The 23,110-nt window shown below is 36.8% G+C and overlaps 2 protein-coding genes across 5 annotated transcripts; one reads left to right on the top strand and one right to left on the bottom strand.

The window, feature by feature from the left end:
- The first annotated feature begins 942 nt into the window (after positions 1 to 942).
- On the top strand, positions 943 to 11,894 carry LOC120090490 (asparagine--tRNA ligase, chloroplastic/mitochondrial). 2 transcript variants are annotated; one of them, XM_039048195.1, is made up of 15 exons: positions 945 to 1,458; positions 1,967 to 2,035; positions 2,641 to 2,751; positions 4,026 to 4,130; positions 5,516 to 5,653; positions 5,763 to 5,843; positions 6,019 to 6,096; positions 6,187 to 6,255; positions 6,365 to 6,439; positions 6,557 to 6,640; positions 6,786 to 6,872; positions 7,327 to 7,422; positions 7,506 to 7,580; positions 9,509 to 9,635; positions 11,528 to 11,894. In XM_039048195.1, the coding sequence occupies exons 1-15, from the start codon at positions 1,081 to 1,083 to the stop codon at positions 11,641 to 11,643; spliced, it is 1,689 nt and encodes a 562-aa protein (XP_038904123.1). In that variant the 5' UTR covers positions 945 to 1,080; the 3' UTR covers positions 11,644 to 11,894. The 2 variants fall into 2 exon arrangements, with proteins under 2 accessions (XP_038904124.1, XP_038904123.1); XM_039048196.1 differs by lacking the exon at positions 1,967 to 2,035 and having other exon boundaries at positions 943 to 1,458.
- Positions 11,895 to 13,953: 2,059 nt separating this feature from the next.
- On the bottom strand, positions 13,954 to 22,908 carry LOC120092000 (protein transport protein SEC16B homolog). Of its 3 annotated transcripts, XM_039050187.1 has the most exons (14): positions 22,774 to 22,908; positions 20,653 to 22,625; positions 20,138 to 20,491; positions 19,349 to 19,477; positions 19,115 to 19,237; positions 18,785 to 18,952; positions 18,444 to 18,569; positions 18,229 to 18,363; positions 17,477 to 17,604; positions 16,933 to 17,041; positions 16,523 to 16,840; positions 16,281 to 16,433; positions 15,859 to 16,163; positions 13,954 to 14,955 (listed from the first exon to the last, which is right to left on the bottom strand). In XM_039050187.1, exons 2-14 carry the CDS (start codon positions 22,375 to 22,377, stop codon positions 14,472 to 14,474), a joined length of 4,257 nt encoding a protein of 1,418 aa, XP_038906115.1. In that variant the 5' UTR covers positions 22,378 to 22,625; positions 22,774 to 22,908; the 3' UTR covers positions 13,954 to 14,471. The 3 variants fall into 3 exon arrangements, with proteins under 3 accessions (XP_038906115.1, XP_038906114.1, XP_038906116.1); XM_039050186.1 differs by having other exon boundaries at positions 20,653 to 22,908; XM_039050188.1 differs by having other exon boundaries at positions 20,165 to 20,491; positions 20,653 to 22,908.
- Positions 22,909 to 23,110: the final 202 nt, after the last annotated feature.

Raw genomic sequence — 23,110 nt, 5'->3', positions numbered from 1 at the left:
GACGAAACCCACCAGATGGCGCCGATAGAGGCTACTAAATGGACAGCCCGAAATCGGATTTGAAAGAAAGAGAATGTGAGGTCGATTAGAGGAGAGAGAAGGTTGAAGTATAGCATGTAACTGACAACGGACGCACAACCAGTCGGATCCGATTGACACCTGGGTGCGCGGATGAGCGACGACTAATGACGTACGAGGCTGGGTGATCGATGGTGTGAGTGATGGCAGGGCGGCAGGTGGCCGAAGTTGACAACATGAGTTAATGCAGATGGAGGTGAGGGACAAAAGAGAGAGATAATAGACAGTAATGCTTGATGGCAGACTAAAGTGGCAAGATCTGCATCGACCGACGATGATGATGTCCCTGATCAACAACCGGTGGAGATTGGCAGTGCTAGGGTTCTCTGGTGCACGACTGAATCCTTATACACACACATATATATGTGTATGTATATATATATATATATGTGGTTTTGCGCGTGAGGGAGAGGAGGAGACTTGATCTCTAATATACATATATATCCATACGCACGCACACACATTTTTTCCCATTTCCTTCTCAAAAATTAAATCAGAAATTCAAAATTCAAAATCCCAACCAGAGTATTCATTTGCAATTTAATTTTCCACCAAAAGTGATTTTTTTTTTTTACAATTTAATGACTTTGAAGAAGTGTCACTATTTAATGGCTGTTAATAATAGTCATTAATTATTGACATAAGAAAACTATTATCGTAGTAAAAAAGTACAAAATTTTCCATTGTCACGAACTACGAAAATTTTGGAAAACTCCATTTTTTCCGGTAAAAAACGTGTGAAATGAGCATTTATGACTATTTTTTCACTCTCTCATTATATGTGCTATGTATAATAAATCGTATATTTTCAACCATTTGAAATATCCGTACGGATAAAAAACCCCGTTTTCTAAATCCTTAGCAACCACACCCGGTGGCGGCAGCAGCACTAGCCATCGATTAAGGTCATTCGGGTCCGCTCCACGACTGAGTGGATATTTACAATTTTACACAACCAGTAGGAATCACACACACACGCATACTAACAACAAGCTTTCTTCAATGGCCGCCGCTATGTCGCCGGCCACTTCTCTCCGCTTCAATCCCTGTTCAACTCTCCGTTTCATCACCGGATTGCCAAGAAAACTACCACAGCACATTCTTTTCCCGCCAGTTTCCCGCCGCCACTCTTCTGGTTACTTCCGGCGAACTTTCTGCACTGCTGTCTCTTCCGGGGAAGCTGCGGAGAAGACGAAACCTGAAGTTTCAAAAGATTGGAAGGTCACGCGGGGGGAGAAGGTTGGGGAATTCAGGAAGAAGCTGAGGATCTCTGAAATAAAGGGCGGCCTCGATGAAGGGCTGGATAGACTCGGGCAGACGTTCGTCGTTAAGGGCTGGGTTCGGACTCTTCGAGTTCAGAGCAGCGTTACATTCATGGAGGTAAGAGGAATCAATTCGTGATGTGGGACTATTTTAGAGGCTGAGAAATGCAGGATAAGAAGTTCGGTACATTCTCGTCTCCTTAATCTTTCAAATCATATGCATTCTGGAGGTAAATTCTGAAGGAAATTGAAGGGTAAGATTGCATTAACCACGTGAAAAATGGTTCAATAATTCTGGGCTAGTCTGGTATTCGTAGTTTTAAACAAAAATCACTCAGCTTCGTTGAAGGAAAGTTCAATCGTGCCATGGAGCAAGTGCCTGCTGTTGATATAGTCGTAGTTTTGTATAAAGCTCTGTTTTTCTTTCATGCAATTTTTATTAGTTTTAGCAATGATGAACTAAATAGGTTGAGAATACGAAACAGAGTCATCGTTGATATCAATTTCAAATGGGGCAGAAGAAAAAGTATGAAAATATGAAGTTGGAATATTAGATAGGATTGACTATGGCTTGTTGAAAGAAGTACTGTTATTATCTTAAATGCCTCGCTTTGTTTTGTGCTTAGGTTAATGATGGATCATGCATTTCAAATATGCAATGTGTAATAGATTCCACGATAGAAGGTTATGATCAGGTACCCAAGTCAGCTCATTGTTGAACTCTTCTTATTCCTGTTTTCGAATGAACGATGTTGATGGGCAAGCATATCAATATTTTGATGCAAAACGGTCTGGAAGATATTGAACTTCAAAGTTCAAATTAAAATGAGATAAAATAATACACAAGAAGACCGGATAGCCGTATGGGGTTAGATATATGCGTTTTTTTGGTTCTATCACCTACTTGCTTCATTGATAGCGTGATCATCCTCTTCTTTTTCATTGATATACTTGGAGGATGATCATGAAAGCTGTTAACAAATGGCTGGCAATAGAGAATGTAGTTATTTAAATTTATAGAGGATCGGTTTATATTCCTTGAGACAACTTTCTTTTAAAAAAATTGAAAATGAGGAGATCTACAGGAATTTGTATGAACTGCTTTTCCTTTTCCCTCCTCGGAATTTGGTAGTTGAGACAATTAGTAACGATTACAAAAAGAGGTTCCATTAACTGTTGCAGATGATAAGCAGGAAAAAAAAAAAAGGATCATGGATGCCAAAAGATGCATTACGATTTCTTTTAATATGATATCTACTTGTCTCTGTGTTCTTATTTCAGATTTGGAGTTTGTTGGCAGGTTGAATCTGGCTTGATCACAACTGGTGCATCAGTGTGGGTGCAAGGGGTTGTAGTCGCCAGCCAAGGATCAAAACAGAAAGTGGAACTGAAACTCCAAAAACTTGTTGTGGTTAGTACTTGTTCTTTTTGCTTAATTAGGTTTGACTAATTTAATTTTTTTTCCTGATCATCAACTGCAGTATTTGCTCATCATATAGTTCATACTTTGAACAAAAGAAAATGATGCATATATGCAAGTATTTGTTGCTTGTTTTTGTTTAGTTTCAAGGACGAGGTATTAGTGCGTTGGATTATCTTCTTTGTAAAGGCGGTGATCATATGCATATGTGTACAAGAGGAAGCTAGAAAGAGTTAAACAATTGCCAAGGGTCCATTGGGGGTAGACCTTTCTATTTTTGGCTTAAACTCTTGCATAAGAAAATTATTGAACAATGTTCTTTTTGGTTTGTGTGAAATTCGATAACAATGCTTTGTTTTCACTTTTCTAATGAACAGGCAAGATTTTAAAAGGATATTGTGTTTGAAGAAAGAAAAACAGTAGTGAGGAATTGTGCACACAGAAGTGGAGAATGTGTACGAGACTGGTAAAAGAATTTGAGTTGAGAGAAGTTAATATGAGAAAATATATGTGGGTAAAGAGAGATTAGTAAGAGAAAGCCTGCATAGAGAATTTTTTTAAGAGTATATACAGAAAGGGATTAGTGATAGATTGGTATTAGAATCTTATTTAATAAATTTAGGATTTTTGAAATGCAAAGGAAAGGTCTTTGAAATCTATCTTTTTCCAATTGCTAAAAATTAGCTATTAGGAGCTTTCTTTGGAAAACTTGACTGGAGTCAATGGCAAGGAGAAAAATTACACCTACTTGGCTACCTCTTATGTTATTTTGTAGACAGGAGCTCCTCGATGCAGATTAGAAAAATCTTATTGTAGTTATGCTCTTAGGGATGCTTGTGCTAATGGGATTGATTTTTGTAACCCTGTTAGCCTTTTGTAAATTTCCTTGCATTAATGAAATAAGATTCTGTTTCCCTTAAAATAGGCTAAGATGTCAAAAGCATTTTTTAAGAATAGAAAAAAAAAAATGTTACCAAACATATTTGATTTTGAGAAAAGAGAAAGTAGGAAATGGAGGGGTCTTTAAACAAGTCTTGGATGCTTGCAGGAATAGCTTGCTTCCTGCCTTTGTCAATAAATAAAATTGGCAAACACAGTTTCTTTAAATGAGGTAAAAGTTGAGATACTGAATCTACCTAGGTACACGCTCTACTCATGGCTGATAAATTATATTTTTATATCATATACTTTATAGATTGCATCATGGATGAGCAAATTCAGAAAACATTTCTTCTCTACTTGTGTTAATATTTGCTATATTTCAGGTTGGCAAGAGTGATCCTTCGTATCCCGTCCAAAAGAAAAGAGTTAGCAAAGAATTTTTGAGAACAAAAGCTCATCTTCGTCCAAGAACAAACACTTTTGGGGCGGTATAGTTCTGGTTTTTCCTTCAGTTTAGATTCTAGTGTTCAAGCCTAGGGTGCTAATCCTAATATTCATGAAAAATAAAGGTTTTAATTGTCTAATTCACTAAAATGAACTATGCATGCCATCGTGAAAAATTTAGGGATGAATGAAAATCTTGGACTTTTGTACTTGCTACTGTAGTGGATCAAATGTCAAATGTCTCAACCTTTCTTTCTTTCTTTCTTTCTTTCTTTTTTTTTTTTNCTTTCTTTCTTTTTTTTTTTTTTTTTTTTTTTTTTTTTTTTTTTTCCCTTTTTGTTGGGGAAAGGGGGGTGGGGAAGATGTTGGAAATGACATTCAACATCTTTTCCTGATTTGAATTGTTGGAGATCATTTTTTTAATGGCACTTGTATTGTTCTTGGATCTTTCATAGGTTGGCAAAAGAAAATTGAAGTATTCACTCTAGAGTGATAAGTAAAACATTGGATGACTTCTGGGAAAGTAATTGTATGAAGTTTCTATCTGAAAATGACCTATTTAATAAAAGGAAAGAGAATGGATGAGTTCTTTGAATTTGCAAAATATCAATGCAGTTTTTGTCTAATTAGCTCAAATTAAAGTGCTCTTTTATTAATTTTGAAAGTGTGAACATCTCACCCTCATCATTGGCCCAACCTAGCTTAGCCTGGCCCTAAAAAGCTCTGGTCAAGCTTGGCCTAGGCCCAAGTCCAATGGCCCTAAGACATTTTTTGGGCTTGGATCGGACCGACCCAACTTTCAACATCGTTCTCGGAAATAACATTTAACATCTTTTCATGGTTTGAATTGTTGGAGATCATTTTTTTCAAGGCTCTTGTACTGCTCTTGGATCTTTCATAGGTTGGCAAAAGAAAACTGATGTACTCTGTGGATATAGATTTAGGGAAAAGTAAAACACTGGATGAATTCTGTTAAAGCAAGCATACAGAGTTTGTGTTTGGATATGACCTAAATAAAGGAAGGAGAATGGATGAGGCCTTTGGTTTTGCTAAATTTCAATGTACTTTTTGTCTAATTAGCTTAAATTGAAGCGCCTTTTTTTATTAACTTTGAAAGGGTGGTTACAACTTACATCATCAATAAAAGAAGTTAAGTTATGTTCCCCCTCCGTGGTTGAGGATTCCTCAACAACATCTTGACTTAATCTAAGTTTTTTGTTAGAAGATCTTTTAATTTTGCTTTATCTACCTCTGTTGGTAATTATTTATGGATTTCCTCTATACTAGTTAATTGTCACATTCTTGTTTCCCGATAATTGGTAACTGATCAAAATAATTAGTTAGATACATTTCTTCACTTGCTTTTCTTTAGTAATTTCATACGAACAGTTGCGTAATTTGTCAATTTGAATATGATGACGTTGTGTAGGTTGCAAGGGTGAGGAATGCTTTGGCATATGCTACGCACAAGTTCTTCCAAGAAAATGGATTTGTTTGGGTCTCAAGTCCTATTATTACAGCATCAGATTGTGAAGGAGCTGGTGAACAGTTCTGCGTGACTACTTTGGTGGGTGTTTTAACCTAGAAATCCTGGAATTCCCTATGATATCTTAGTAGAACAATAGAATATTTTAAAAAGAATAAAAAGAAAAAAAAGAAATTTCTGATGTTGGCAGATTCCAAGTTCTGAAGAAGCTGCCAGTTCTGATGTGGGCTCCATTCCGAAGACAAAGGAGGGATTTATTGATTGGTCACAGGTGAGTTAGCTTTGTTAACTCAGGAATCAAGCTCTTGAACTAGTTATATCATGTGTCAACCATCTTTTTGAATCTTATGGAAGAAAATTGACGAGTCTTGAACAAGCTCTTTGGCACTTCACCATACTGTTTCTTTGCAAGTATTTAATTAATTTTTTTCCACTTCTGTGTCAAGGATTTTTTTGGGAAACCAGCATTCTTGACTGTCTCTGGGCAACTCAACGCTGAAACTTATGCTACTGCTCTCTCTGATGTACAGTTTTTCTTCTACAGTGGTGCTTGTTTAGGCATGATGGTGGCATTTTTACAAACTGCTAATAATCTGTTCTAAAATCTTCCTCAGGTTTATACTTTTGGGCCGACATTTAGAGCAGAAAATTCCAATACATCCAGGCATTTAGCTGAATTTTGGGTAAGTAGTATTCAGATTTGTTTAATATCCTGCCAAGTTCTGTTCTGCAAGTTTTCGTATGTGATAAGAAGCATCTTTAAAAAAAGGAACCTTCTACTTTGTTCTCTAGATGATCGAACCGGAACTTGCATTTGCTGATTTGGATGACGACATGTCTTGTGCAACTGCATATCTCCAGTATGTAGTATGTTACCTTTCATGACTATTGTGTCTTACACCACACTTGATTGAAAAATGTCAGGGATAGAAGTTTCTATATTTTATTACTTGACTAAATAGTAACAAAAGCTTTTATTTCTAGGTGAGACATATTCTTGAAAATTGCAAGGAAGACATGGATTTCTTCAATACATGGATCGAGAAAGGAATTATTGATCGACTGACTGTAGGAAATCTTACTATTACTCCTAGTCTGTTATACAGTTTTCCTTTAAATTTTAGTATATAGTGTCGGTTGAAAATTTATTTACATCACATCTATCATCTATTTTAACTTACCACTGGAATAACTTGTGCGGTGTGTTCTGCAGAACTTGGTTGAGAACGATTTTGTGCAGTTGTCTTACACTGATGCAATTGAGCTTCTTCTTCGAGCAAATAAGAAGTTTGAATATCCGGTAGTGCCCATCAGATTTATTTATTTATTTATTTTGGATGAGAAACTATTTCATTGATTGAATGAAATATACAATGGAGACAGAGGATCAAAGGCCTCATTTAGAGGGTATACAAAAGATGTTTCCAATTAGCGATGAGGAAAGATAAGCTATGACTATGTTTAGTTAGTATATCTTTACACAAAAAAAAGCAGATTGAATGCAAATATCTATAATATCTATAGTGTCCATTAGATTTATTACGCTAAGTTATGGAAGTTTTGGTTCCATCTTGATTTTATTCTCTGTTAATCTGTTTGTTGCATTGCATGTTGGTAATGCATTTTATTCTCTGTTAATCTGTTTGTTGCCTTGCACTGATGCAATTTATAATCTGTTGTTGCATATTGTAATTGCTGTGCATTTTAATATGGCCATTGCTGTGTGGATCTCAAACTTTTTAAATTATTTTTAGGTCAAGTGGGGAAGTGATTTACAAAGCGAACATGAGCGTTATATAACTGAGGAGGCATTTGGTGGATGCCCTGTAATTATCAGAGACTATCCAAGGGTATGCTTTTCCTTTTGTTTCTAATCTTGCAAACATTGATCAAAGAAAGTACACTGATTTTTTCAATTGACGTGAAATTATAGGATATAAAAGCATTCTACATGCGGCAAAATGATGATGGGAAGACTGTTGCGGCCATGGATATGCTGGTTCCAAGGGTAATGTTCATATATATGTGTGTATATATATATAAGAAACAATTGCTTTCATTGAGAAAAATGGAAGAATACAAAGATATTACAAAAAAAAAAACCAAGCCCACAAATATTCCATGATAGCTTAGAACCAATTGGCTATACCAGTTGGTTATAAGGGTGGATAAACTATAATTATAAAAAGGAGGGCTCAATTATCTAATTGAAGTGAGACGAGCTTGGGAGTTTTACTCCATATCAGAAAAAATATGAGAGTTATGATCCAACCAAATGAACCACAAAAAAGCCCCAATAAAATTAAGCTAGAGGATCTTCCTTTCTTTCTTGAACGGATGCCCATTGAATAAAAGAGAGAGGAGGTTCCGAATGTCAAAAGGTAAGACGAGCTGCCATTCAAAGGCAGCAAGCAAATGCTCCCAAATAAATCTGGACTGATTACACCAAATGAAAAGGTGGTTGTGTGATTCCCCAGAATTTTGCACATAAGATGGAAATCCGAGGAGATCAACGTTGAATTGTGTCTATCTAGGCTAGAGTGGCTGATCTCCAGATAAAACTTCACCTTCTTGGGATATTTTCCTATCCAAATGCAGAGGTTTGTCTTTACTGCCAATTTCACCAACTGATGATAATGACTTGGAAAGAGATTTTGGTGTCAAGACCCCATCTTTTTCCCAGTTCCAAAATGATCCTTGGAACATGTTTGGAATGACTCTTTTACGTGTTTTAAAAAGTGGAGTGCAAAAAAAAAAAAAAAAAAAAAAAATTTGTAAGCACTTAGAAAGTCATTCTAAACAGACCATTGGTTTTGTTAAGAGTAATCATGGCTGGTGCATTTAATAGGTTGGTTCACTCCTCAATTACCCTATCCATCAAATTTCTCCTTGAACAAAACATCCAAGATGTTGTTGATGAATTTGTTAGGTACTTAAGCACCTTGGAGAACTACACCATAAAAGCTAGCTATTGAGGTGAGAGAGCCAAGTCATTTAAGTACCACATTGGTCATGCATTCTAACTGATGTGGGACAAAGGTAGCCCGTACTACCTTGGTTCCTAACAATACCCCATCCCCAAAAAGCCGACATCCCAGTGGCTAGACTGACGGTACTTCACTCGAAAACACCCAGTCTGAACTCTCGGTGCTTTTTTCTAAAATGTCAACAACCGGCTCGGATACCATTATTAGGTACTTAAGTATCTTGGAGAATCGCACCCCAAAAGCCAACTATTATGGTGAGAGAGCCAAGCCACTTAAGTATCTCATTGATCATCTCATTTTAACCGATGTGGGACAAAGGTTGCCCATTCTACCTTGGTTCCTAGCAGAATTCCACATACCGGCCACGGTAGCTTCTTTGTAGTTATGGCAAATGGAGAGGGGAATCTGTCTTTTAGGGCCCTATTTTCCAGTCAAGTATCAGACCAATGTTGAGTGTCAATGCCATTTCCAACTTTACAGGATTTGTGTTTGTAAACGGAATCTTTGAGTTTTTCTGTGTACTTCCAAGGTCTTTTGAGGTGCTTAGAGAATAAGTCCCTGGTTTGAGATCTTGAGTATTCCCTTGTTAGGTGGTAAACTAACAAATAGGTACTCATAATAGGAAAAAAAATAGTGATTTGCTCCACTCTTCCTTCTTTTCATCAAATTGAAACAGAATTTGGTGGCACGTTATTATCCACTAAACATTAATAATATCCAAGGAGAAGTTAATACTTTTCCCGGATTTTCTCAACAATTTTTTTATATGTAACCGTGTGGTCTAACTATAACTAATTCAGTAGCTTTCCAAGAGCATGTCTATGAATATGCAATTAAATATTAATAATTTAATGCAATATGAGGGACACTTTAAACTTGGTTATTGTTAAAGGAAGGTATCATATAAAGTTATTGTTCTTTTCTTTTTTCCCCTCCTCCCTCTCTTCAGATTGGGGAACTTATAGGTGGAAGTCAAAGAGAAGAACGGCTTGATTATCTGGAAGCTCGTCTGGATGACTTGAAACTCAATAAAGACAGCTACTGGTGGTACCTTGACTTGCGTCGTTATGGTTCAGGTTAGAGCTGAAGCCCTTAGAGTTATCATATTAAGTTTGTTTTGTGATTAAAGAGAAGAAAAAATATGAAAGAAGGAAAACTTTCAATTACATAGCATAATGATATTTTTTCCATTTTCAATTAGAAGACTGATAGGAATAGTATTAGAGGGATATTAGGGATATATTAGTAATTAGATAAGTAGTTTGTTAGGGAAGTGGTTATAAATACAGTGGTGTAGGGAAGGGGGAAGACAAGCTAGATTTTGGAATATGAAGTAGGGCTTGAGAGTATCTCAAGATTGGAGAGTCCAAGTACCTCGAAAATTTGGTCATCTTGTATTTTCATTATCGTTTTATCTTTTAATATATTTGGGTTCTTTCAAAGACAAATAAAAGTTAGAAGATGGGGCCATTCAAAGAAGAACTACCCTAACAAACGAGTGAACGAAACATAACAAAAGCAGATTACAAAAATTGCTTCGATTGTTATGAATTAAAAATAAAAAATTGTTACGAAACCTTCTAGGCAATAATGCCTGGAGAGCCATTGAAATGAAACGCATCACATTTGAAACCTCCTCTTAAGAACGCTCCAATTTCTCTCCAGCTAGATATTCTATAAGATTGCAACGGAAGCCATTTGCTAAAGAGCCTGACCTCTTTCCTAAAAAGTATGTCCTCCAACATATCCTTGCAACCTCTAGGAGTACGGATTGAGAGAAGGGTCGGGACAAGTGGGATAGGATGAGAAATTAGATTGTCAAATTGACTTGGAAGGAAAAAAAAAATGCCTTTGGGGCCCCGAGAATTTGCCTACATGAGCCATTGACATTTGGAATGAGACAAACAATTAGTAATTTAGTACTTAAAGGAAATTAGATTGATCATGAGATTCCACATCTCAAAGAGGCCTCTTGAAATTAAATCAAATGAAGAGGAAAGGAAAAGAATAATCAGTATAACATAACACTGAATTAACCAAAGCCTCATTTCCAGGGAAAAGATTTAAAGAGGGGGAAAGAAATTGTGAAGGCAGCCATTACCTATCAATAAAATTTTCCAGAATCTAATGGAAGCCCCGTTACCCAAGGAGAAAATTTGATCTAGTTATTAAAGCAAAAATAAGTAATAGAACATGGATTTTCAAGAACTTCTAGATATGTGTTTAAAGACCACAAACATGATCCACCCTAAGGTTTGACGAGCATACTTACTATGATCCTGTGCTACAACGAATTAGGAATCAGGCTTTAAGTTGAAAACGGTAAACTTGATTATTATTGATTTGCTGATATAAGGTAAAAAAATGTTGATTCTGTTTCTTAAAGCAGTTGAATCTTTTAAGCTACCATAGTAATTTTGAGGGTTCATCACATGAAAATCTTGTTAAAGCCATCTATTTGAGGATTGCCGTACACAAGACAAGACCGTCTATTTTCTGGGGAAAGAGTAAAAAAAGAGATCTAAAGCCCAAATTTTGAGCACGACCTGCGATGAATCTATATTGATTTTACGTGCAGAACTCCGTACTCTACATTGGAAGGAGAAATACATTGCACAAATATTTCTTTTGGCTTTAGATCAAGGAATTTTGATGTTATATCAAAATTTTCAGATCTTGGCGAACTATAGCTAGTAATGCTGTAGGCAATAATATACTCGCGATTATGTGTCCTTTTGATGATGTTAACTACTTGTTTTTTGTGCCAACGTGAGCATAGCTCAATTGGCATAAAACATGTACCATCGACTAAAAAATCAAAGGTTCGAATCGCCTACCCTACATATTGTTGAACTCAATTAAGGAAAAAACAAAAAAAAACTTGTATTGATTTCAAGTAGCAAACTCCAGTGCCTTGAAAAGGAAGAAGATAAATTTCTACACTCTAATCAAAGCTCTTGTGTTTCAGTTCCCCACGCAGGCTTTGGTTTGGGCTTTGAAAGACTCGTGCAGTTTGTTACTGGAATAGATAATATAAGAGATGCCATCCCGTTTCCTCGTTCACCTGGCTCTGCTGAATTTTAATGCCAAAATTGTTCATCATCTTAATTTACTCATTCTTTTATTTAACATCCTTTCCCCCTCTTTTTAAGGAACTTGTTCTTCCTTCTCATCACCGTTGTATTTCTGTTATGTTGTCACTTCAAACTGAGCAAACATTGCTACCATAAGGGCTGAAGGCTAGAAAATTATGTTGTATTCATTTCTGTACATTGTGATAAAGCACTCTTCACTTAGAACTAATGGGTTGAAATGAATGATTTATCTTTGCTAAACTGTGGTTGAACTTTTATTTCAGCCTCTTTATTATATTTGGATCCGTTTTGTAAAATGATAACACGAGTTCTTGGTTATGGATAAATTTCCGAGTAAAATAGGGTGTTGAAATCATAATAGAAAAAAGTGAGATAAAAAAGAAAATGAAAAGATCAAAATGGTCACAATCATTTGTTTCCGTTTATTTCAAAAGTAACTTACATTATAATCATTATTTTTTACTTATCTTTTAAAAAAGCCAAAACAGATTTCAACTTCCACAAACATACGAATAATGAGCAACCTCCCCAATGTCTAATCCTTCGACATTGAATAGCTAAGGTTTGTCCGTCTGTTGTTTGCCGGGGGGCTATTATGAGGCATGGAATTGGCTCTCCAAAGAGGAAGGTGGAAAGCGATTAATGGGGCATCTACTGATATTTATGCATATCAATGCTTGTCTTCGAGAGTAAATGTTCAAAATTCTCCCCTCTCCACGACCTTTGTTAAACGCTTTTGTCAGCAGTTGGATTATTAACAATTGGAATGTCTAAAAGATTGTGGATTTTTCTTGGCAGTTAGATGCATAATTAATCCTAGGCATTCTTTTAGTTAACACTCTCTATGGACGGTTTTTGTTTGGTACTATGATTGAAAATGACTATATTTTGTTAAAAGTGGATACAAGTTAGTACAAGATCTTATTTTTGGGGCTTCTATGTTAACGAATCATCATATTAAAGAAATGTGGCATCTATTGTGGAATATAAATGTCCATTAAAAAATAAAAATCTTTTCATGGCATGCTTGTATTGGAGCTCTTCTAAAAATGTGATTTAGGCTATTGCCCTCTAAAAAAATGCTCTAGAAATAAAGCTCCAAGATTGTAAAAAATCGAAACAAATTTGGAGAAGTTGGTTTTATGTGCTTTCTTATATGAACACAAATTAAGTTGACTTGCTTCTCTTTTTTATTAGGTCTCGGTGAATCAATATGCTTATTTTTGCATTGGTTGCTACTATCATCTAGAACCAACATGACTTTATGGTGTTTAATATTGCAAAGAAATGCATTTTAACCCTATCTAGTAGGCTTGAGAGTTCGTTGAAGAGATGGATACATATGCTCCTCAGATAAGATCGAGTTTGTCACAACTCCAAATATTCTCTTCGTAATGATGACATTAACATGATTGCTAGAAGCCCGTGAGAGTAGCTTGTATAAACTCAATTTTGATGCTTCCTTCACCGTGAGCGCAATGGACTTTAAAGCCATTGTTCGTAATTTTATTAACGATCTTTTAATTTGGATGCAAAAGATTCTAAAATTCATTGATAATATTAAACTTGCCAAAGCAGCTACTCTCCTGAACGATGTTTTTACAACTAAAGTAAGGATTTATCATTTCTGAGTTGAAACAGATTTGATGATTCTCTAAAGATTTTATGCTTCGTAATTTTAAGTTCTCTTTAATTCTTCTTTTTCTGTATTACTGAAATAAAAGAAATATTTTTTTAAAAAAAAAAAGAGAGGAAAAAAGAAAACTCAAAGTACTCGCACACTTTCCAAAGTGAAACAAACCTTCATTCGCATTATAAGGTAAATGTTTCAAGAATACTCCAAGCCTCACATTCAATGTTTTGTAGACCTCAAATTTAATTTTAAAAAAAACATTTAACAAATCGTAAATTATCATTTATCGAACTGCCAAGTATACCATACCATAACTTTTTGTCTTTTCACACTTTAAACGCCACAATAACAAAAATAGTAATAGTTCATATAACCACAGCTCAAACTTTTATATATATCAATACGTTTCTTTTAATATCGACACGAGGCGTAGCGACAACCTCAGTGCCTTTTTCATAAAGATTTAAGTTACTTGTGATTTAAAAGAGGAATAAGTCTCCAGATTAAAAGTTAAAACCTTACGTCGAAGCGAGCCTTAAAGCGCAAGCTTATCGCATCCACTTTGTTTGTAAAAGAGGATGCGACTAGAATCTAACAGCTAATTGCAATGACAAAGAATTCACAGGGTTAATCAGTAAACCATACTAAAATTAATGGACTAAAATATTATATAAAAACAAAAGATGCAAATCATCTTATTCTTCACAATTCAGTACATCTTTCCATCTTGATGATGTTCAATATTTGAAGCACCTTAAGGGCCATTTTCTAGTTTCTGAAAAACGGGGCAGAAAAAAAAATAAACAAATGAACTATACAATGGTGTGCCAACAAAGGCCTTCTTCTGTCTTTGCTTTTAATGTAAAATACCAGCTCCAGAAGTATCATACGTTGGAAACTCCTAGGAGAATAAAATGAACTGACATCTAAGCAATAAACATACAGAGATTGTCGACTATATTTGTGTTCGCAAACTTCAGGGTTGGGAACAAAGAAATTTCAAGAGATAAAAAACAAAACAAAAAGGGCACATCCTTGCTGAGGACTTGCTTTAATCAACTCTATATTCTGGTGCACACGACTGACCTTTTTATGCAGGAGAAGAGATGCAGCCGTGACGATTGCATTCGAGTATCTGTGTGGATCAACTAAGGAACAAAACTTGGTATTTACATTTTAACTACTTAAAGTTCCACTTCATGGAGGTCATCTCCCATGCCACCGCCATTAATCGGTGTGCGACCCAATGCTTCGCCTAGAGGTTTAAGTCCTGTTGGTTTATGAAGGGGGCTAAAGGCATCACTGAAATTTGCACCACTCCACGATGCAGTTCGTCGGGAGTTGGCTTCTGCGAACGGCCCATGACTACTTTTATTTGCACTCTTTACTGAGATGTTTCCCATGCTAGGGAACCTTTGCATAAGCGTAGTTGTCGAGGGAGTAGAAAATGGATCGTTTGTGGTGGATGTTGAAGGATGTTCACTGGTTGTGGTGGTGTCTTCCTCAGTGGATTCCGGTATAGTTTCCTCTGTCGGTTCAGGTGACAATGCGGGACTTGGAACAAAGAATTTCGCATTGGCAGCAACCCTTGGCTTAATTGATGGAACAGAAGGTGACTGAAACAAGTTTGCTGAGCTCCCATTGCCTTGGTTGAAGGTGTCAACATACCTGACAAATCACACAAGATGGCCTGAGTTTAGATCATGTTCTTCATTCAATGACTAAACAAGGGGGAAACTTTTAGATTTCAAGCAGAATACTTTGATTTATGAACTAAGAAAGGGATAACTACCCAAAAGAGATCAAATCCTTTTCCTATCTATCACAGTCCTTTTTCCTTGATTTCAATACTTATAATGGAAGTCAGTATGTCAAAATGTGACAAATAGCAAATAAATCCTAGATACAACCACATCAGTTCGAAGCCTCATTAAGTTTTTAGAACTCTATTAGCAAAAATAAATAAATAATCCAGGCCACTGACTTGGTGTTCATGAAGGAAAGCCAGTACCTGGAAGTCAGAGACCCCTAAAAACGAACCACAGGACAAAATTTTACCAATCTTGTTCCCACAAAACATACGCTACTTGACCTTATTAGACCTCTAGAATTCATTATTACTACAATCCAAATATTGACATCACATTATCCATATCCCATTATCATTCCAACCAGCCAAATGTGTAACTGATTTGTCTGTGAAGATCTGCATTTCTAGTGCCCAAAGTATGCACTCAAGGTGAATACAAAGCTTCCGAGTTAATCCAAAGTATTCCATCAACTATACATTCATTGGTTAGTTTCATGAATCTGAAACTCAATATCCAAGTATTCTGTTATTTCCCCACTACTCTCCCTCCATTAATACGAACAATGACCGAACGTCCATGCTATAGTAACCCCATGGGCCATACAAGGCATTTACACTTTGCTAGAAATTACAAACCAACCCACAATATCACTCTTACTCTTAACCATTTAATTAAGCTTCAAGAAACCATCCAAATATTGAGTTTCACGAAGCCACACATGCTCCACTGACTGAAGTTAAGAATTAAACATTTGTAGTACCTTGAACGAACACCCATCCGTCCACGAGCCGAGAATTGGTTTGAGCTTGGTGGGATAGGTGGGATTCCGGAACTATTTTCTGCAGGAGTAGGATTGGGACTTGCAAACTCCACACTTCCATCATGGGATGGTGCTTCTTTCTTTAGTGCAGATCTCAAGTTGTAATCAGTTCCACCATTCTGGAACGTTGCAGTTGTAGGAGGTGGAGGTAAGGCTGGCTCTTCCGCCGGAGTTTCAGCACCTTCCTCAACCCATCTCTTCAGCTTTTCATCATAATAAAATTTGTTCTTCTCACCCAATTTCGCCTTTAGCAACACAACCCAAAATGAAAACCAACTTTAATTGGCTGATAGAAAAGATATAGGCAACAAGATTGAAAGAGAAACAAAGATCTCATGAAAAGTATCTGAATGGTTAAGAACCTGCCGACCCGGGCGAGGCCTCAAGACTAGTCCAACAGTCTTCTGCAACAATTGTGAACCAAAACCAAAACGTGTAAAACGAGATGTTCTTGAATCTGATGTTTTTCCTTGACCATCAGCTGACATTGATTCCTTTGAAGAACTGATCTGATTCTGTTGCAAATAATAAAATTGATCAATTGATCTGGTCCGTAATTTTTTCAACCGTGACAGAGGAAAAATGGAAATTACAAACATCACACCTGTCTTGGAGTTCTTCCAAAATCTGGCTCTGAAACACTCCTGTTTGAAACTGTCATCTTACTGCTATCAGCAGTCCACTCACTTATGGGCTCCATTGAAGCAGATGGAATTAACGATGACATTGCCATTGTTGACTGACTAGTTGATACTCTTGGGACCACTGGCTCATGATAATGTTCATTACCATGGATATTTCCATGTGTGGTTAATGGTGCAGGAGGTGGTAAGCCCCCAACTACACGATGTGCAGTACTGTCAAAAAAGTTGAGTAATTTTCCGACTAATTTTCCAGGGGCCAAATTTGTGGTATATCCACCCTGAAAGTTGTGTACAAATTGTACAAACGTTTATCAAACTGCCCTCAACATTTTATTTCTGAAACAAATATACAAAGAAATGCAATGAATACCTGTTGGTAGGCTCTAATCCTCTCTTCGAGAGAAAATAGCAACTGCTTCCACGTTTCAACTTCAGGAGCACGACCAGTTTTAAGTGACTTCAAAACTGCTTGGCAATACCTGATCCAAATTCCAGAATATCGTGATCTTTTTGCAGAATTTATAAAATCATCATATTAAAACCCCAAAATCAATAGTTATGAAGATAAGAAATCTCGGTAATAAGAAATCTCGGTAATCTATTTAGCCACGGACGATGCAGGAACATAATTTTTATTGATTTTGGTTCTATAGATAGTATTCTTCTGTTGCCATTTGGGACACTTTTGAAAATACAAAAATTCCCTTAGATAAACAATATGAACACTCTTATTTTGGGTGCTTAGCACTTTCAGGGGACCTTAGGTGTTTTTCATTTTCTAACTTTTAGATCACTTTCCATAGTATATATATCCAGGAGGACCCGCATCCTCTGGTTTTCATAATCTTCTCTTTTTTGATATGTAATTCTTTACCAAAGGAAAAAAGAAATGTAGAACCAGTGAAGGCACTTACTTCAACGAGTCTGAAACCTTCCCCACTTCTGCTAACATGTAAGCATATATGAGCTTATATGGCTGAAAGGGTAGAAGGATAAACTGAGAGTTTCCAAGAACTTTGGAGTATTCATATAATTCAGTTCTCTGTCCAGATAAACAAGTAAATTCCGTATGAATTTATGAAGTGATTCATCAAAAGAATTATAGGAAAGAAGTGCGTACAACAAAAGGACAACAGAAAGCTGATGGAGATAATGGTAAAACAACATTGGTAATATACACAAGAGGGGAAAATTTTCAATGAGTAGCATAGAGGATATGCTAGAGCAGAAGGAATCTCAACATTGTAAAACTTGGAAACTAATTTATCCAAAGATTAAGCACACCACAAAGAGATGTTATTTTCTAAACATATAGGCCACCTAAATGAGAAGCTATTTTCTAAAAATATAGGCCACCTATATGAAAAGGGGACAGTAGAGTACACATTTTAAATATATATTTTCTTTATATAAAAACATCTAAAACCAATAATTTTTATTTTATATTCTATTCTATTTCCATTCTTCTTAATTCTTAAATAAATAAAAGTCTGAACTCTTTTAGCTCATGTGTTCCTATAATTGTTTATCTTACTTCTACATCCGTGTTTTTATTGTGATTAACAAGTGTTCAATGCATGCCCAACAAGTGTCATACACGTATCCGAAAGTTAGAAACCTTAAGCATATAACTCATTGTTCGTCATAGAATATATCTAATGAATACCTGGATAGCCTCTGGGCCAGCATAGGTTCGAGGGAATTTCCAGTGATCAGCTCCAATAAGACAGAGTCTAGCACTGTCTGAATATGACTCAAAGTTTGCCTCGGCAACTAAATAGCAAATGTGGGCAGCAGTTATCTGAAAATATTGCCCAGCCAATTCAGGTTATGAAACATTCAATAAAATATCAATCAGACATTTTCCAGAAATAATCTAACCTCACTCCTTTCCTTCCATAAGGAGTCTCCAAGATGAATAATTACAAGTTCATCATCTTTTGTCCTGTTGGCAGTGATCACTGCTAAATTTTCTTCCCAATCATCCAGCATACTATTTGCAGGAAACTGTGAATATGACCCAGAGAACAACACATGAGCTTCGTAAGGGAGAGAAAAAAAACCTGGGAAAAAAAATTACATAACGAATCCTAAGAAATAAGAAAAGCTGATCTTCATCGCTCTCCTATTATTAAGATGGTTTCTACTTCATTAAGGAAATGGAAATACTATTCGTTGTAGCACCATAGTTTATGACCCAAATCATTCTGACCCTACATCACCTGTGAAGAATTTTGAGCCATGCTACCACCCAGAGGATTGATGTTAGACATTGATTGTGTAGAAAAGACTTCTGCAGGTTGCCCAGCTATAAGCAGGCAAAGGGTCCGCAGAGGTGATCCAGGTACCAACTGCTTAAGAGCCATTTGCTTCACAGTATCAATGTAAAACTGCAAAATTCAAGATGCAAGCTATACATAAATAAGAATTCAAAAATAAGGAGTTTTCACCAAATTTGATGAATTTGAGAATCCAAGACATGGTCTAAGAAGGATGAGTTGCAAAGAAAAAGCCACAGATGGAGAAACCAAACCAAACCAAACAAAACAAACCTGGTCACCGAGCTGTGAAGCAAGAACAAGGGCAGGTCCCCATAACTGACCTTCTTGTGCACATTGTAAAGCCTCTTTCTTTCTACCAGATACTAGGTGACTCTGAACCTCAGAAGCAGTTGCCTAGAACATGCACCAAGGAAATGTTACATCGCCCAGAAGCTAATGAACTACACTAATTAGGATCTCACTATAACGTATTTGCTTGAGAATGGTAGAATTATGAATTAATACCCGCATATGTCCTTCAGAAGGCAATACTTGCAAGCAGTGGCTAAGAGCATGATAATTATTGAAATGTACGCCATTCTTCTTGGCAGAAGCAAAAAGACCGGCAACTGCTGATTCTGGATTATCACTTTCCTGATAAAAATATAAGTACAAATTAGGACAAATTGTAGTTGACCTCAAGTGTTCATTTCTAGAACAGAAGCTGGAACATGGCCCGTGGGTGTAAGGAGAGCTCAGAAAGGTGCAACAATAAGTTGAAATCAATTGAATGATCAAGAACAAAACTACGAGATAGAAAACTGGACAAGAAATTTGACTTTTAATACAAACAATAAATAAATTTATACTTGTCCACACACTGCTCTGTTAAATCAATCATTTGCACGCAATATATTGGTAGGAAAAAAAACTCTTGGGAAACAAGAGCAATAGATATCTAAAGCTATATGAGAAGTCTAAAAATAAGAAATAGAAAAACTTTCAAATGTTAAAACTCCAGATTAGAAATTGTTAAATAATGTTGTACAAGTAAATTGGCACAACACACCACAAAAAATATCCAATGCCATAATAATCAGTGACACAAACCCGCATGTCATGAACCATCCTAAAGAATATATCTTCTACAAGCAATCTTTGGGACAAACTTAGGTAAGTTGTTATTAACTTCCTGCCCTTCCTCTCAGGGAGATTATCTTAACTCCTCATTTGCATGTATAAGATGTAAATTACAGTAATGTAAATTTAAATGTAAATAAACAAAGATGAAAGTAGTTATAACAATCAACACACCTTATATTCTAAGGGGGGAGTAATTACCCTTAACACGGTGTCTGTGCCAAATGGTGATCGAAGTTTCCCATAATGCTGATATCCTATCTTGAGCAAATTAAGAAGCAGCCTCAACGCTTCACCTTTTCTGTAATCCATTCCTGATGATTCACAATTTGCAATCCTTTCATCTATCCATTTCTGTAACTCTTTATTCCCCACATTTCCACCAACCAGTGGACCAGGAAAGGAATGTTGGCAGAGAGCACTAAAGTAATCACATGCACCAACATCATTGCCAATAGCATTGGAATTAGTGTTACCCATGACAACTTCCATTAAGTTCAGGACAGAAATTGTGCCTCCAACAGGAGCCTTCACAAGTAACAAAGATGATGGATCAGAGTAGACTTGGTGCATCCAAATGAATAAATCTCGAAAAGTAAAATATTAAACACACTTGCAACATAGTACTTTCCCCCTAATAGTCAATAAGCAACAAAAAGGGAACAGACTGAGAAAAAAGGTGTCCAAACCTGACTTCCAAACGTTGAGTTGCCAAAGGAGCTGCTATCTTTCACCACTACAAGTTTACCTCCAAATCCAAATGTTACCAGTGCATGTGGAGGACGTCCAGCAGAAGATCTTCCAGCATTTGAAGCATAAGAAGACTGATGACCTCCGTGAAAAGATTTTTGAATATTAGTCACATTCTGATTGCTATAATAGTCACTCGACATAGGCATATGTTCATGTTCCTTTGGATTCTCCTGATGAAACTGATGACCATAATCCATAGTTGAGGGAAAGCTATTTAAGCTGGTAGGTCCATTGACCTCATTGTGAACCTGACTTGGTTGGAAATATGATGGAACTGCTCCATAAGAACTAACAGACTTCTGCTGCTCTTTTCTTACAGAAAAATCAGGACTTGAAGACCTATCCAGTAGCTGATTTCCACCAAAAGTTGGCCCAGCCTGAGATGAAACACTTTCTGTTTGCCAACTAGTCAAATTTTGTTGACTTTCATTATGGTAAGACCCTGTCAATTTATCATCTAGGCCTTGATTATGCACACCACTCGATCCGTATTCGTTAGGTTGCACATAATCAGCATACATACTACTGTTACCATAATTATAGCTATTAGCTGATACATACCCGTTTTGATTATGCTGAGCTTCATTAGTTGATTTAATTGATGAATTATAGGATTCCAAGGAGCACCATACTTGAGTAATTGTATCATAATACCAACCAGGGTATTGTGGATCAAAGTACATATGTTCAGGGTACCCAGTATTTCCTTGTGATACCTGATTAAAGTTAGAAACACCATCTGTCGTGCTAGTCTCAGTTACAGTGCCTACGACAGACTGAGAAGTTTGTAAATATGCAACCTCCGTGTTCGTACCAGAAACATCATTCCATTCACCGTTCAAATTAGTATCAAAGGCACCTTGGACATTTGCCGCTGCAGCAGAGTCCTCTACCTGGTACCATTGTCCAGAAGCTGAATCGTACTTCCACCCTGGATAGAGATTTTCCCACTGCTGACTGCTACTTAAATCCTGCCCAGCCGAAACTTGATCTGTGGATCCTTCATAAACTTGATGATTGTTTTGATACTGCACATAATTAACAGAGTTATTTGCATAGTTCTCGTCAGCACTAGTTTTAATGGTTGCTTCACCATTCAAATTATTCTCCAAGGACACACCGAGACTCCCTGCGTCATTACCACCCAAATCATTGAAAAAATCCGAATATGATCCAAACCCCTGCCCCCAATTTTGCGATGAATCAGCATGAAACGAACTCCATCCTACCTCCTTTATGGCCGGACCACCAGATTCATCGCTCTTGCTCACCAACGAATCTGAGGTCGATTCTGATCCAATACCATCATTGCCCGATTCCAATACGCTAATTTCCTCGACAGAATTCAAAGAAACCAAAGAAGCCTTCTCTTCTGCATGTGCTCCCAATGTCCCTGGATCAGCCTCCACGGAACCCTTCTCCCCTACGGCTTCATCATGCCCATGGTCACCACCATCACCACCACCACCAGAATCCTTGAATGTATTCTCCGCATCATTAATACTCAGATTGGCAAACGCCTTGGCATCATCAGAATCACTTCCATCAAGGAACTTGGATCCTGAATCATCGGGTCCCACAAAATCATCTTCAACCAATTTATCGAAGAAATCTTCATCTGTCTGATCCTCCACCTGAAATGGAGGAGGATTTGCAGCCATCTTTTAAACCCTAAATCCAACCCAACGCCTAATAACACCCCCAACCAAATTCACACCGTTGCCCACTAAAGAACCCTTAAAAACACTTCCGAATTCTCACCTAAACCAATTGGATTACAGCTACACCCGCAGCATAAACCAAGAGATCCAGCCCCTAATCGATCAAATGCACATCAATAACACTTCCCCCAAGTACGCAAGCTCCAATCCCACACATCCAACCCTAAACCGAGCAAGATCTGGGCCCTCTGAAACCTCCCCAATCAAGATACGACAAATCAAATTACAAGGAACGCCAAAAATCAAACAAACAGAAACCTAAACATCTACTAGAATTCAACGCATTGTGCGAAACGAAAAACTACGAATTCTAGCACAAAAGACATAATAACTTACAGATCTACAGATGGATTTGCAACGAAATGGCAGAGAGAGAGAGAGAGAGAGAGAGAGAGAAAGAGAGAGAGAACCCTGAAATTCGCACCACCCACCCACCTTGAGCTTCGGTGTTATTTTTTTTTTTTTTTGGGATCAATCTCTAAAAAAAATTTATATATTTTTGTAATATTTTTCGTCTTATGTGATTTTATTTTCTTTTTTTGTAATTCAATTAATTGCGTCTTGCGGTACACGTGGAGGCTTTTTTGTTGCTCCACCTTGATGTTTCCGTATTTTCCTTTTTCCTCTTGCCTCTTGCCCCCTCATGGGTGATTCTTTGCGTTTTTTTATATAG

Source organism: Benincasa hispida, chromosome 11, assembly GCF_009727055.1.
Source record: "Benincasa hispida cultivar B227 chromosome 11, ASM972705v1, whole genome shotgun sequence".
Lineage (NCBI taxonomy): Eukaryota > Viridiplantae > Streptophyta > Magnoliopsida > Cucurbitales > Cucurbitaceae > Benincasa > Benincasa hispida.
The sequence above is the reverse complement of the archived record's forward strand: the minus strand, read 5'-3'. Positions and strand labels throughout refer to the sequence as shown.

Coding starts and splice junctions, on each gene's coding strand:
- LOC120090490 (XM_039048195.1), top strand. CDS start 1,081: ATGGCCGCCGCTATGTCGCCGGCCACTTCTCTCCGCTTCAATCCCTGT. Junction 6,440..6,556: donor CTGCATATCTCCAGTATGTA/GTATGTTACCTT, acceptor TTTTATTTCTAG/GTGAGACATATTCTTGAAAA. Junction 6,873..7,326: donor ATAAGAAGTTTGAATATCCG/GTAGTGCCCATC, acceptor AATTATTTTTAG/GTCAAGTGGGGAAGTGATTT.
- LOC120092000 (XM_039050186.1), bottom strand. CDS start 22,377: ATGGCTGCAAATCCTCCTCCATTTCAGGTGGAGGATCAGACAGATGAA. Junction 20,492..20,652: donor ACTCAACGTTTGGAAGTCAG/GTTTGGACACCT, acceptor TTACTTGTGAAG/GCTCCTGTTGGAGGCACAAT. Junction 16,841..16,932: donor GGATTAGAGCCTACCAACAG/GTATTCATTGCA, acceptor CACAACTTTCAG/GGTGGATATACCACAAATTT.